This window comes from Equus przewalskii, chromosome 11 (assembly GCF_037783145.1).
Source record: "Equus przewalskii isolate Varuska chromosome 11, EquPr2, whole genome shotgun sequence".
In the NCBI taxonomy this organism is placed as follows: Eukaryota; Metazoa; Chordata; class Mammalia; order Perissodactyla; family Equidae; genus Equus; species Equus przewalskii.
In genome coordinates this window covers 378223-394070 of record NC_091841.1, presented here as the reverse complement: position 1 = coordinate 394070, position 15848 = coordinate 378223, and the positions used below count along the sequence as shown (strand labels likewise).

The 15848-nt window shown below is 48.1% G+C and overlaps 1 protein-coding gene across 2 annotated transcripts in view; it reads left to right on the top strand.

The window, feature by feature from the left end:
* Positions 1 to 650: 650 nt before the first annotated feature.
* Positions 651 to 15848, top strand: part of KIAA1549L (KIAA1549 like) — a 274267-nt gene continuing 259069 nt past the window's right edge. For both annotated transcript variants that reach the window (XM_070564670.1, XM_070564669.1), the window contains exon 1: positions 651 to 997. In XM_070564670.1, coding sequence (XP_070420771.1) covers positions 784 to 997 — 214 coding nt within the window. In that variant the 5' untranslated portion in view covers positions 651 to 783. The remainder of the gene's footprint in view (positions 998 to 15848) is intronic.

Here is a 15848-nt window from a genome sequence, read left to right as displayed (position 1 = left end):
AGACGTGAACCAACGGCACAAGGCGCGCCCGCCCATCTGCAACGGGCTTTCCGAAATCCAGGCTGGAGAGCGGCGTCTGGTCTCTTTTGCACGTTGACCAAGACCATTTTGCTCCTCTTTTCGGGGTCGGACCACCTCTCCTACCAATCTCGACTGGACGGGAAATGAGAGAGAGGGAAGCCCACCTCCCATTCCCCCCAACCCACCCCCCGCTCAATCCGGACCTCCGCGGCGCGGGAACGGCCGCGAGGGGTCCCCCTCGCGGGCGGGGGGCCGGCCGGGCGCGCGGAGCGGGGGGCGCGCGGTGGCTCCGCGCGGGGATGCGCGCGCGCGCCGGCCTCGCCTCCCTCGCCCGCCCGGGCGGCTACGTGCCGCCTTTGTCAATGAGGCGCCGCTCTGAGCTGCAGCCACGCTTGGCGCGGGAGCCCGAGCCCGAGCGAGCGGAGCGGGCCGGAGAGGCGGCGGCGGGCGGCTGGAGGCAGGGTCCCGAGCGCGCCCCGCGGCGTCGGCCCCTCCGTCTGCACGAACCGGCCGCGGGGAGGGGGCCCAGGCGGGCCCGTGCCGCCCTCGCCGCCCGGGCGCGCGGGCGCGCGGCGACAGGCACCGTGGGAAGCCCGGCCCGCTCCCGCCGCGCCTCCTCGCGGCCCCGGCCCCTGCGCGGGTGACGCCGCGGCTCCGGGAGCCCGCAGGCCGGAGATGCCCGGTGGGGACCGGGGCGCCGAGAGCTGGGCTCCCCGGCGCGGTGCGGAGCGAGGCAGCGGCCTGGATGTGTGAGGCGCACCCATGGCTCGGCAGCAGGCGCAGCCCCGGGGCCCGAGGGCAGCCGGGCCGGCGGCGCGGGGGCGCGGGGGCCGGCCGGGGGCGCGGGGGCTCGGCCGGGCCGGCGTGAGGGGCCCCCGGGCCGCCGCGTCCCGGGATGCGCCGCCGCCGCCGCCGCCGCTGCTGCTGGGACTCCTGCTGCTGGCCGCCCTCCCCAGGCGCTGCCTGGCCGACCCGGGTAAGCACTCGGCGGCGGCTTCGCGCCCGCGGGGGTTTCTGGAGGAGCGGGGCCGCCCGTCGGGGCCGGCACCTGGCGGGGTGGCGGGGGATGGAGAGGGCGTCGCGGCGCCGGCGCTGGGTTTTCTCCGCCCTTGGCCGCTGCAGCGGCAGGCGAGCTGTCAGGGGTCTTCTCCCGGGAAGGCGCCGCTGGGCGGGCAAGTAAGAAGAGGGGCATTCGCTGCTTCTTGAGGGACAGTCGCGGATCCTTCCTGCTGGTCCTGCAGGCGCACTTCATTTAGATAAAGACTTGGTGTGTTTAGTAGGACGCATTTCAGGCTGGCGACGTCCCCCGTATTTTGGGCTCCCTGTTGGGTGTCCACTTTGTTTTAACTGCATGAAATGGCCCGAGTTTTAGGCAGTTCCCGTTTTGGCTTCCCAAATAGCGTTTCTCCTTCTGTGTTGACTGGAGACCTCTTTTCTATTGGGATAGGGGAATCTAAAACAATTGCTTGCATCTTGCAAGGGGATCCGGGCACTGATCATGTATAGAATCCACTGTTTGCAGGAGGTTAGTTAAAAATAATCACGCTTGGCTCTTACACTCCCAAGAATCCTCAGGAAGTAGATTTCTGTAATTCCTTGGACGATTTTGAGAAATCTGTTGTAACTATTTGGGGGATTATTCAGCGATGTGCTTCAGAACTTACTGTGCAGTCAGCAATTGTCTGTGAAATAAGAAGGATCCCTGTGGCACTCGTGAAGGGCAGGCTTTTGTGTGTGATGAACTCTGCGCTCTGGGTACATTTCATTTATCAAGGAATATAGCTCTCCCTTCTGCCAGTATGATCCTGTAGTTTGGTGGTTTTTAGCAAGGACTAATGGGGACTGCTTTTTTTTCAGTGTGCCACTTCCACCCAAAATTAGATTAAATTTCCTAATTATGAAGGAGCTCACACTGTTTTTAGATAAGAGAGTTTCAGGTTAAAAATATTTCCTGTTTGCAACAGCTTAATTCAAAGCCCATTTTCTTTGGAGTCACTGGTCACTGGCATGTGGCGTCTGTGTGTGCAAGTTTCTGTCCAGGAATTTTCTGTTGTGATTATAGTGGTTACAAAGTTTGGTAATCTTTGGATGTGTGCCTGAGACCCCAGAAAACCTCTGAAGAATGTTAGCCCCAATTGCTATGCCTCTGGCAGTTTCAGTGATATTTGGTGTAATGATTAAAAGGTAAGACCTGAGTCAGACACATGTCATTGGATCAGAAACATGCTTCGAAGTTTTATTTAAAATGAATCAGATCCTTGACAGTTTTGTAAACAGTTTATGAGTTATTAGCCTTTGGACGTTGTTCACTAGAGTGCAGACACCAAAAACTGTTCAACAATTTGGGTTTTATGTACTGTGCCTGTTCCGCTGATGTCAGATGATTTCCTCTGCTCAGTTTCGGATTTCCGTCTCCCTCCGACCTCTGTACACTGACTCTTCTGACCCTCCGTGACTTGACTTGGCTCTTCTTTCCGACTGCCAGAGCCTGGCTCGGGGAACTTCTCATCTGTCTCTTCTGGTTTTAGCTCTGGCGTCCTTTTCTTTACTCTCTTAGTGTGCTGATCATGGGGACCCCTAAGAAGGAGGCTTTGGTTAACATGATGGTAAAAATCATTAAACTTCATGTTGCTCCCCAAGGTCCTCTGTCGTACCCCCTCTCGTTGCAGTGACTTGTTGCTTGCTCTGTGCTCTTTGGGTGCCCTTTCTGCTGTCACCCTTGATGACCAATTGCCTGAGGTCCGGCTCACCTGTGGATCCAGAGTCCACCACTGGCTCCCTGGTGTCCTGTGGGCTTGCGGCTGATTCCGTGTCCTGACTTTTTTCTCTCCCTGGAAGGGCCCCACCCTGGCCTCCGTTCTTCCCTCCATCCTGCTGTGCTTTGCTCTCCGGTTCCCACTTGAGGCAGCTTCCCCGCAAGGTAGGCGGGTCCTGGACCAGCTGCAGGGCCTCCCGAGGGGTCTGTGTGAGGAATGTCTGCAGGGATGCAGGAGAATGGATGGCACTTTCCTGGGATTTCGAATTTCAACAGACAACCTGGTTTTGGACTTTGTCTGGGGGCCCGACTGCAGGTGTCTGAGGCCGAGCTGTGGGAAGCCCACGCTGTGATGTTAAGATCTGCTGGCAGGGCCCCTGCTGCAGGCGTGAAGCTTGTGTCGTTGCTGCTCCTTGTTTTCTAAGCCAGACATTTGCCTCGGTTGTAAAATAGGTAAAAATAGATTTGTTTCAGGAAAATGCTGTAGCAGTTGTTGTGAACCTTGGCGCCCTGGAGCTCCCGCAGCGTGTTCCCCGGCTGCCTCCCCTCCCTCCGCCCCAGTCGTTTTGCGTTAGCATTCCTGAGGAATCGGGAAGGGAGGGCTGCTGCCCTCCGTGTCCCCGCGCACACTGCCTCTCCTAACTTCCATCTCCGGGGCCTGCTCCAGGCGGTGCCTTCTGCTTTGAGTGTGGAGGTTGGTGGGGGAGATGCCTTCCTTCCTGGGCGAGGCACTGAGCTCTGACACCCTCTGTGCCCCTGTGCCCTCGGGGCTCCAGGCAGACCGCGGACGTTCAAGTGTCCCTTCCTGCTCTGCTTCACTGCCCATCCCGTCAGCTCGCGTCGGAAACGTTGACTGTGTGCCTGGTAGGTGCAGGTATGCTCATTCCTCTCTGACCTTGTCTCTCTGGGCCGCGGTTCTCTGATCTGTAAAATGGGGATAGTAATAGCTCCAATCTCATTGGGGTGTCGTGAGGATTAAATGAGTTAATGTATCACAAGTATTTTGGGGCCAGCCCGGTGGTGCAGCGGTTAAGTGCGCACGTTCCGCTTCGGCGGCCCGGGGTTCACCAGTTTGGATGCCAGGTGCGGACATGGCACCGCTTGGCACTCCATGCTGTGGTAGGCGTCCCACATATAAAGTAGAGGAAGATGGGCATGGATGTTAGCTCAGGGCCAGTCTTCCTCAGCAAAAAGAGGATGATTGGCAGCAGTTAGCTCAGGGCTAATCTTCCGTTAAAAAAAAAAAAAGTGTTTAAAACAGTACCTGGTACATTCATTGTAAATTCTCAGTGAGTGCTGGCCATTCTTACAAACTAGCAGAAATTGACTGAACGTTTACTGTGCCCAGGCGCTGTGCTGGGGTGGGGACACAGAGGTGGACATCAGGCAGTTTGTAGGAGCCCCTCCAGAAGACGGTGATGCGCACCTCGGACCCCTGTGTGATCAGAGCTAAGAAAATGACGGGACAGTTAGTTAATTCTGGAAGAGCGGGGCTTGGAAGGGTGAATAGGTGTCCGCAAGATTGGTGGTAGCATTTCAGGCAGAGGGAAAGTCAGGGGTTCTTTGTGGCCAGAGCACAGGATGCTGGCAGGAGGAGACGGGGCGCTCCCCCTCTCGGCCCTCCCCGAAGGGTCCTCTGCTTCTCCCGCCACCTGGAAGTTCCTGCGTCATCTGTTTCCCTCTTGCCTGTTACAGTGCCCAGCGCAGAGTAGCACTTAGGACATTTGCAGCCTGCTTTCACTCCTCTTCCCTCAGTTTGGCTGATTCTGTTGGATGTTAGACTGATCGTCTCATTTCAGTAATGCACAGTAAGTTGTGAATGACTGCTTTATTTGGGGCATATATTTGCGTCTTAAAGGAGGGGTTTGCTGATACCATGGAATCTCTAACTTAGCACAATATACAGGGAGAGAACTTTGACCTGGGACATCTTTCTTGCCCCTCTCCAGCCTGGTGCACATCATAAACGTGGAGTTCCATTTGAAACAGGTGCAAGAGTTCGTTTGTGCATTCATGCATTCAGTATATTTTGAATGTCCAGCTTTCTGAGGTTACAGGAATGAGTGAAAACCAGCTCCCATTCTCATGACAATTAGGAACTAGCCCAGTGCTTTCCAAGCTTCACTGTGCATGTGATCATTTGAAGATCCTGTTAACCTGCACATGTTGATCCAGGAAGTCTGAGATAAGGCCTGAGGCTCTGCATTTCTTTCTTTTTTTTTTTTTTGGAAGATTAGCCCTGAGCTAGTGTCTGTGCCCATCTTCTTCTGCTTTATACGTGGGACGCCTGCCACAGCATGGCTTGATAAGCAGTGTGTAGGTCCACGCCTGGGATCTGAACCGGTGAACCCCAGGCTGCCAAAGTGGAGTGCACGAATTTAACCGCTGTGCCCCTGGGCTGGCCCAGATTCTGCATTTCCAACAAGCACGGGGGTGATGCTGATGCTGATGGCTTGTGACCCCGCTTTGAGTAGCAAGTGACAATAAACAAATAAATATAAGTTGGATGGTGGTAAGAAAAATAATCAGGGTAAGGGGACAGCAAGAAGCTGGTGACTGCAGGCGTGTGTGCCCTCACACGCGTGATCGTGTATACTGAGTGGCATGGGAAGGTCACCACGATGAGATGATGTTTGAGTAGAGACCTGAAAGTCGATATCAGGGGGAAGATGTCCTAGGCAGAGAGGAAAGGAAGTGCAGCGGCCTTGAGGAGAGACTGTGTTTGGGATGGTTAAGGAATAGCAGGGAGGCCACGTGGAACTGAATGGACAGCAGGAGAGTGGTGAGAAATGATGCCAGAGAGGAGCTGGGGCCAGATCATGTGGAACTCTTTGGCTTGGTGAGGACTTGGTATTTTATTTTGAGTGGGATTCAGCAAGAGGTGACATAATCTGACTCCCTGGCTGCTGTGGGGAGAAAAGACTGTGAAGTCAAGGGTGGAAAAGGGAGGCCGGGTAGGATGGCTTAGGCAGCCTGAGAAGTGGTTAGGGTTTGGACATCCTTTGAATATAGCGCTAATAGAATTTTCTGATGGGGTGGAGGTGGGGTAGGAGAGAAAGGGAGGGACCAATATTTGGCTCAAGCAACTGGGAAAGTCAAGTTACCATTAATTGACGTGGGGAAGGTTGTAGGAGGCTCAGGGTTGGGGAGGAAGTAAAGATTTGGTTTGGGGTATGTTAAGCTTGAAATGTTTATGAAACGTCTGAGTGGAGATGTCAGATAGCCAGTTGGACGAAGCAGCCTGGGATTCCAGGCAGATTCTGGGTCCAGAGAGAGAAAATTTGAGAGCCATCGGCATAGAACTGGTTGGAGAGTGAGTACAGAGAAGAGGGGTGATCTGAGCCATGAGCCCTGGGACCTGCAGCCCTTAGGGGTCCAGGGAGAAGGGGACCAGCAAGAAAGCCTGAGAAAGCTGCATGGCACTCGCAGTGGGTGCTGGGTTTGGAGATGTGCAGGTTTGTAGCGGCCCTGAGAGCAGAGGGACAGAAGTCTTAACCGCAGCGGGTTCAGGAGAGAAAGGAAGAGAAGTCAGAAAGAGAGAGAGGGCACTCTGTCAGAGTCTTTCTCTAGAGGAAAGCAGAGTAACGGGCGGAGGGTCAAGAGAGGGTTAAGATGGGCTGCGTTACAGTATGTTTGTACTTTCTTATTTTTAACATTAACGATGTATGACAAGAGTGTTTGATTTGGGTTTTTTCCCCCCAAATATAGACAATCCAACAGAATATATTTACACCATTTTCTCTTGGTATTAATTATTTGCACTTCAAAGATGCTTGCAAGGTGTCCCAAACCTTGCCTCCCCTTCCTTCCATCCTGCACACAAAGTAAAGAAGATTTTTGGGAACGGTAACGTTGTACTTTTAATATTGACATCCAACAGAAGTCAGCTGTCCCCTCCCTGCCCCACACCTTTCCCTGAAACCGGTCATCACTGTGGAAACTTGGAGAGACTGAAATTCTGATGACACCCAGAGAGTCTCTCAGAAGCCTGCTTATCTCAAGTGTTCTGTTACTGGAGTATGATCTGAGAGTATTCAGAATGAATGGGCACACTCCCTTTTTCGTTTTCATTAAAACCCATACTGTGGTTTTCTTTTTCTTTTTCACAACAAACAACAATTCTACTCTTTTTCAGACAAAAATGAATAGTTGGAATGACCCTAAGACATTTTCGTTGCTTGACCACGTATTACAGGGGATTTCTAAACACACAGAGGGACATGTTATTCTAGGCCACGGGGTGGCTGGTCTTTGGGGACTCCAGGACCAGAGGTGCAGTTAGCAATCTGGGTCTTGTAAGCATCAGCTCTTGTAGCTAGTGGGAGGGGGGCAAATGAGTCACTTTGATTTGGCAACATTTATCAAGCACCCGGCATGTGCCACGCCAAACTCTTCACGAGGTACTGGAGGTTTGGAGCAGAGCAAGCTAGGCCGGCTGCTGCCCTCAAGCAGCCCACAGCCGAGGACAGGAAGCCCTTCCTCAGTGGAAGGAGCGGCACGTTGGTGCAGCACCTCCGTGAGCTGGGTCCCGGCGCTGGGGAGCGACGTGGCGCACAGGAGGGCTGGCCTCGGCCTCGTCCTGAGAGGCATGTGTGCTCAGCCGCAGCCTGTGAGGGAGCAAGGCTCAGGCACCAAAGTTTGGACTTCTCAAGAGACGCTGTATCTTTATTTAAACTCTTGTTTTCGAATGTCACCAGCTAATTCAGATTTTTGAAATGTCATGCTGTATGGAGAGAACACACCCAGAAGCCATCACTTTTTTTCTTTTTTTAAGTCAAGTTGGAGATATAATTTACATGCAGCAAAATTCACCCTTTTTAGGTGTAGCGCGTGATGTATTTTGACAGAAGTATACGGTCATGGCTCCACCACCGCAATCCAGATGTGGAACATTTCTGTCACCTGCAGAGATTGCCTCCTGCCCCTGTGCACGCAGTCAGTCTGCTCCCCCCACAGCCGTCCCTGACAGGCACCAGGCGACTCTGTGTCCCTGTAATCTGGCTTTTCCCTGAGGCTCAGAGAAATGGTGTCACAGAGTAGGGAACATTGTGTGTCTGGCTTCTTTGGTTTAGCGCAAGGCTGTTGAGAATCAAGCAGGTTCTTGCACGTGCGTCTCTCCGTCTGTTCTTTTTGCTGCCGTGCAGTGCCCCGCCGCGCCGGTTGGCTTGCCCGTTCCTGCGGTGCTCCACTTGATAAATATTTGCATTATTTCCAGTTTTTGGCATAAAAATCTTTGGGCCGTTTTCATTCTTTTGGGTAAATACCTAGGAGTGGGATTTCTGGGTCCTACTTTAGGTTTGTGTTTAACCTTGTAAGAAACTGCCCAGTCCTTTCCCACAGCAGCTGTTCAGTTGTGTCTCCCGTCAGCCAGTATGAGAGTTCTCGTTGCTCCACCATATCCTCACTGGCACGTGATTTTGTCAGATTTTTTTTAAAATTTAAATTTCAGCTATTCCCGTAGTCATAAGTGGTGTCTCATCATAGTTTTCGTTTGTGAGTCTCTAATTACCAATGATGTTATTGTTGCATATCTTTTCATTTTCCTGCTTGTCATCTATATCTCTGCTTTGAAGCCTCTGTTAAAGTCTTTTGCCCATTTAAAAAATTGGATTGCTTGTTTTCTTACTATGGAATTTTGAGCTTTCTTTGTTTATTCTGGATACAAGTCCTTTATCAAATATGTTTTTTGCAAATATTGTCTTCCAGTCTGTGGCTTGTCTTTTCATTTTATTAACAGTGTTTTCCCAAGAACAGAAGTTTTAAATTTTGATTAACTGCAGTTTATCAACTTTTAAATTTAAGGTTTGTACTTTTTGTGTCCTAGGATAGAAATGTTTCCCTAACCCAGGGTCACAAACATCTGTGATGTCTTCTAGAAGCTTTATGGTTTTATTTTTACTTTTAGGTCTGTGGTCTGTTTCCTGGTAATTTTTGTATGTGGCGCAGGGTAAGGGCAAGGTTAGTGCCTTTTTCACAAGGATGTTTAATTGTTCCAGCACCATTTATTGAAGAGCTGTCCTTGCTCCGTTGAATTATCTTGGTACCGAATATGTGCGGGTTTATTTCTGGACTTGAGTGTGCTCCATTGACCTGTGCTTCTTTCCTTATGCCAACACAGCACTCTCTTGATTTCTGTAGCTCAGGATTTCTTAACCTTGCACTCTTGACATTTTGGGCTGGAGAATTCTTTGTTGTGTGGGACTGTCCTGTGCGTTGTAGGATGTTTGTCAGCATTCCTGGCTTCTGCCCAGTAGATGCCAGTAGCACCCTCGCCCTCCGGGTCGGGACAGCCAGAATGTCTCCAGTCACCACTAAGTGTTCCCTGGGGGTAAAACCGCTCGCAGATGAGTTTCACTGCTCTAGCTTTATAGTGAGTCTTGAATGCAAGTAGTGGGAACCCTCTAATTTTTTCCTTATTTTTCAAAATCTTTTTGGATGTTCTAAGTCTTGTGCTCTTCCTTGTAGATCTTAGTATCTTCTTGTCAGTCTCTATAAAAAAAGCTGGCTGGGATTTTGATTGGGATTTCATTGAATCTAGATCAATTGGAGAATACTAACATCTTAACAGTATTGAATTTTTTGATCCATGAACATCTCTCTCTCCATTTATTTAGGTATTTTCTCTTTTCTTTCATCACTGTTTTGAGGTTTTTAGCATATGGATTTTGTACGTATGTATTTCATGTTTTTCAATGCTTTAGTAAACAGTACTTTAAAAATTTCTCTGTTAGTATATAGAAATATGATTTTAAAACTATTAACCTTTTATCAAGTGACCTTTCTAAACTCACTTGGGTTCTAGTAGATTTTGTAGAATCTTTGGGATTTTTCTAAGTAGAAAATCATGTTATCTGTGAATACACAGTTTTATTTCAAGTCTGTATACCTTTTATTTCGTTTTCTTGCCGTATTGCACTGACAGAACTTCAAGTGCATTGTTGAAGAGGAATGGGGAGAGTGGGCATCCTTGCTTTGGTCTTAGTCTTGGGGGAAAACATTCAGTCTTTCACTATTAAGTATGATGTTAGTTGTAGTTTTGTTTTTGCTTTTTTATAGAGGCCCTTTATCAGGTTGAGGAAGTTCCCTTCTACACCTAGTTTGTTTTGAATTTTTAAAATGAATGGGTATTGAATTTTGTTAAATGAATTCTCGCTAACTATTGAAATCATTACAAACCGTTTCTTTTCTAATCTGTAAAAAGACGTTAGTTGAGTTTAGAATGTTGAACCAACCTTGTCCTCCTGGGATAAACTCCAGTCTAGTCATGTATGTGTTCCAACTGGGCCTGATTTTCTAGTCTTTTTGTTAGGAATTTTTAAAGTCTCATGCTCATCAGGAATAGTGGCCTGTCGTTCTGTTTTCCTGAGTTGTTTTGTGTGGTTTTGGAATAAGGGTAATGCTGGTCTATAGGTTAGTAGGGAAGTGTCCTCTCTTCCGTTTCATGGGAGTGTTTGGGTAAAATTGGTATTATTCTCTCTTAAGGTTGGTGTGTGGTCTGATAGATGAGATTGAAGATTGCTCAGGGGTTTCTCTAGTAAAATAAAAGGTATCGGATACCTCTAGTAGCCATTCCCTCATTCTCAGGGCTAACAGTGGGCACTTCCTAGACATTAGGACACAGGTTTGGTTTAAGGTTTAGGGCGAATAGTCTGGGTGAGGGGAAATCGTGTTGGACGTGTTTAGGAGACAGGTCACCTCTAGCTGACTGCTGGCTATTTATTAACTCTCTTCACTTTTCAGAGCTTTGGTTTTTTCATCTGTGAATAAGAGCCTCAAGATCTTCCCTTCTCCCCCGTTCCCCTGGGCATTCCCCGTTGATGAGCGCCTAGCAGATGTGCTGGTAGGTTGGACCAACTGCATCTCTTACCTCTTCCTGCCTTAGCGGCAAGCTAATGGCAAGGACTATCATTCTGAAAAGGGAAGGGTTTCCCCTCTTTGCTGTCATGGTTCCACTTGAAGCCCAGATAAATATTGACTTATTTTTAATCTTCATTGGCTTTTTAAAAATTATAAAAGTAATATATACTTTATTAAATTCAAGTAATACACAGTATATGCAATAAAATCCAAAGGGCCTGTTGGCTCCATTGCTGTTTCCTAGCGTTGTGCTGTCAAGAAAGTATGGTGGGTCCTTCCAGACCATTTTTCATACAAATATTTATGTATATATATCCTCACTTAATTTTTTTTAAGAGATAAAGGGTGTGATATTTCCACTTTTCCACTTAACACTGTATCGTGGCCCACTTTCCATGCTAAGTAAATTTTGTCATAAGAGAATTTGAACTTCTCCCTGAAACATGGAAAACGCTTTACTTTAAAAGAAAACAGTTTTAAAACCGCAGATTAGATTCAAACCTACAGAGTTAAAATATCTCCTTAGACCATTCCTCCTACTTCCTCTACTCCTTGGCTTCCTTCTCTGGAAAATATTTCCATAGATGTTTAAGGATAATCATGTACCCTCAAACACCAAATAGAATGGGAATAGCCCCCCTAATGTGGATGTAAATAAGGCCAGGTAGCTGCCTCGAGCATTGAGCCCAAGGTTGTTGCTGTACCTGCCAGCTGTCCACTCAGGCGAGACTTTGCCTGATGCATTCTGACCACAAGAGGGGAATTTGATTTTGATTTTGATTTATATATGTTAAATCTATTCTTAGCTGGAAACAAAATCTCCTTACGTCAGAAACACAAAACGGCTTTGGTATTTATGCAGTACCAGTAAATAGGAAGGTCTAGGATATTTCTAACTTTACTCTTTCCGTGTGAAATGTGGAATTAAGTGCCAGAATGAAGTCAGGACTCCCCAGCTCTCTGCCTCTGTCTCTGGTAATGAATGCTGCCCCTCTGTCATTTGTCTTTTTATTTGCCAAACACCAAGAGCGAACCAAGGAAGGCTGAAGAAAGTGACGTCTGAGAAGAAAATGTATTGAAATTAATCGTGCATCTTATAAATCCTTGTCGAAAAGAGCTGAGCAAAAATATCTCTAAACCTACAGACTCCATTATCAAATATTGAGTCTTTGTTTTGAAATGAATAGAAGGATCTGGATTACAGGCATCATTTTGAATATAATTAAGCTGGATGGAAGTGTATTAAAAAATCAGGGCCGTACGGCTGTCTTTGGCAGTTTCTTGTTATCTCGTTACTCCCAGAGGTGAGCGCACAGCTCAACCTGGTGAATCCAGGAAACTGGATTCTAACGGAAGCTAACCCTTTTTTCAGTGGGATGGAGAATGATTTATTGTCTCTAGTCAAGCAATAAAAATGACATTTTAAACAAGCATTTTTCCATCCTGATGGCTAGTGTAGCATGTTTACTTTTCCTTACAGGGATAACAGTCCCCAGTGTTTGGTTCAGCACTTCACAGTTGTTGAAGTTTGCACTCTCTTCTTATTTGAATCTCATATCAAGAGAGGGTTGAGGAAGTAATCTGCTAAAGGTCACACTGTGGTCCAGGGATTTTTATATTCTTCTTTGACTTAGGGGACAGATTATCCAACTACTCAACTAAAACTAGCTCAAGCGTGGGGCTCCAGGCCATGGGGGAATCTCACGTGACATATTCAGCATAGGGATGAAATCTATCTGGGCCGTGAGGACACTATAATTAATTGATAGAAATAATAGCTAACATTTTTGAGCATTTACTACTTTTATCAGCTCATTTATTCTCACAACAGCCCTGTGAAGTGGGTTCTGTTGTGATGCCCATGTTTCAGATAGGGGACTGGGGCACAGAGTAACCACAGTAACTCATCCAGTGTCACACGGGTGAGCGTCAGAGGCAAGATTTGAACCCAGGCAGTTTGATTCGCAGCCGTCGCAGTGCTTGGTTATGCTGCCTTTCTCCTCAGGCAGAGGCTGAGGGTCCTGGCCTTGTGTCTCATGGACCCTGGCCTCTTGCCTCTCCTGCCCTGCAGGCTGGATCCGTCCTCTGCCTCTTTCTGCAGACTGGCTTTCTCTGCCCACCTGGAGCTCCTGGGTTTCCTCATAACTAAACCGGATGGGGGCTTTTGCTTGCTGTGGTGCTCACTGCCACCACAGTTAGCATGAATTTTTGGTTTAAGTGCCCGCCATCTGGTCTCTGTCCCAGGTCTGTATTTCCCAGGAGGGAAAATCAGTCTGCCGTGGTCTGGCCAATAGAGTGAGGAGTCTGCCTGTCATCTGACCAGTGGAGGCTAGAGGAGATGGCCCATGGCACCCAAGTGACTTCCTAGGTCCGCCTTCCTTCCCTCAGCCTTTGGTAGAGAGCAGTTTTAAGTAGGTGATGTGAGTAGGGCAGGCTTCCCCAAATTTGTCTCCACCCTCCTATCTGTAAAACAGGTTCACGTGCTGGTAAGCTGGCTCTAGGAAAAACAAGGACAACAAGCAGCCTGATGTATAGCATTGGCCAGTTTCCATGGTATAAATACTCTCACCATGGCTGATTTCAAACTATTAATGTGACAGTGGAGTTGGGAGGAGAGATGCCCAGTCGGCTCAGCGCCAATACGATCCCATCCATCTATGGACTAGATGCAAGGCAGCTTACGCAGTAAGAGCAGGGTGTCTCCAAGGGGTGTGAAGTTTAGGCTTAATAGGCTGGGTGGGTATATAGTTATGTAAATGGGAGAAGATTTCGTGGAAGAGAGGGCGGAAGTTAGGGTTAGCACACGCAGCCTGAAATAGCTTGAAGACTGCAGTCTAGTAGGCACGAGTTGCTTTTTTAAAAAATCACAATTCCTTTACTTGTAAGGTCTCACTTGTGATGTATAATTAACCCTTTCCCTGATTTTAAGGTATCAGACCTCATTTTCTTGGGGGGCATTGATTTTATTGTCTGGCACTGAATGGTGTGATAGTGTAATTTTTCATTGCTTCCAGATGTCAGCACCTCCCCCTCGTTTGGTGCTGTCCTTCCTTAACAGACTCCTTTCTTCCGCCTTACGGACCTAGAGATGTGAGATCTGAGATCCGCGCGGTGGCCTATTAGACGTCTTTCAGTGGAATACACACTACAAGCCTTGATGGGAGCCTTTTATTTATGATCATAGGGCCATCTCTCAGTTCATGTAATTATGCTAAAAGCCAGGACAGTCTTGGGACTACCTCCCGAGGCGTCAGACGCCTTCACAGATCTCGAGGCAGTCTGGTTGGCTCTTTTCCCTCTGATGTCTGGGAGGGAGACTGGTTGTCTTGGCTTCGGTGTATCACTTACACTGTTGCCGCCGGTCCCCATCTTTCTGCCTGATGTAACTACATCCCTGACCCTCATCAGCTCTCACAAAGTGGTGGTGGCCACTGGGAGACCCAGTGAGAAAGTGTTGACAGTGTAGGTCTCTCCTTAGACATGGAATTCCAAGTGTCCCACTGATGGAAGGTCAGTGTCTTTACCTATAAAAATAGCACAGTTTTTTCTTTTAATTTCCCTGGAGATGTAGTGAGAGAAAAATTTTACAAGATTCTTCTTTTATGTTTCATTGGAGATTGATCCTAGTTTGTGGACATGTTGACTTCTGGATAAGAGGACTAACATTTATGAAACAGCTACTATTGTCCTAGTCAGTGGATCAGATTTTCATCTTATTTAATCCCCATAATGATGCTGAGATAGGTCTTGCCCATTTTGCTTGAAGGAAGCTAAGATTGAGAGAACAGAACATCTATGAAACTGACTTGCCTAAGGGCACATTGCCTGTTGAGTGGTGAAGATGGGATGGAAGCAGACCTGGCCACAGTGTAAATATATTTTCAGATATACCTTTCAGGCATTTTCCTCTCATTTTGTTAAATTTTCAAACACACAGAAGAGTTGAAATTTCTGTACAGTAAACAGCCATATACCTACCAACTAGATAGTACAAGTTAAATTTTGCTCCGTTTGCTTTATCATTTATCTTTGTGTCCCTCTCTCCATCATCAGTTCATCTTATTGTGATGTGTTCATAGTGAGTTGCAGACATCAGTCCACTTCACCGCTAAGCACTGCGGCATGAATGCCATTGATTAGAGTTCAATCTTTGTTTATGGATTTTTTTTTTTGAGATACGATTTACATACAGAGAAATACACAAGGTAAACCTGTGTGACCCAAATCCCTGTCAAGATCTAGGACGTGACCGCCCCCAGACAGTTAGGCCCCTCTTGCCCCTCTCCAGACATTCCCTTCCCTACTCGCCTCCCACCCTCCACCTCCCAGGCATCACGGTTGGTTCTTTTTAACTACGGTTTAGTTTTTATACCATATAGTCTTAACTAATGATGCCTGTTGTTTTTAAATGGGCTTTTCTTTATAGGTGTTAATTCAGATAATATTTATTGAGCAGCTGGTATGTGGCAGGCCCTATGCTGGGTGCAAGGAGTAGAGGGGGGAGGAGACAGACATTGGCCCATGTCAGGGAGACGTTGGTCAGCTCCTCAGTGGAATGAGTATATAATTCCCAGGCTGGGTGAGTGAGGAGGAGGATGGTTAGGTGAGGCTTTCCTGAGGAGGTGATGTTTGAGCCAATGTCAGAAGGATGAATGGGAGATAAGCAGGCATGGATTTGGGGCAAAGGGAAAAGTGGGTACTGTCCTCTGTGATGGGAAGGAGTGCGGTTTATTCCAGAACCAGAGAGAAGGCAGGTGTGTTTGGTAGGCAGGAACTGAGGGAAGGGCGAGTGGTGGACTGGGCAGGACAAGTAGCAGGACAGCACACAGGAGAGGCCACGGACTTGTGCCTCCGTCTCAGAGGGATAGGAAGCCCTTGGTTGGTTTTCAGTAAAAGAGTGACCTTGGCATTCAGTTATCCATTTGAGCTGGATGGAGAGGAGACGTGGACTGGACGTTCTGGAACCATAGCTAAAATTAAATACTGTTGGCATGGAGCTTCCAAATTTCAGGAGAACCCTAATTTGCATTATGAGTCCTGCACAGATCTTCAAATTCCTCACATGGTTTTTCTCCCTCACCTGTCTGCCTGCTTGGGCAATAATGGTTACTAAATAAAGACGCCCTGTACATCTAGGTCTTACCTGGTCTTCCCTCTGTTCTGACTGCTGACGTTTCATTCCTTCTTCGCTCCTTAACTAACCTTCCTTCTACCC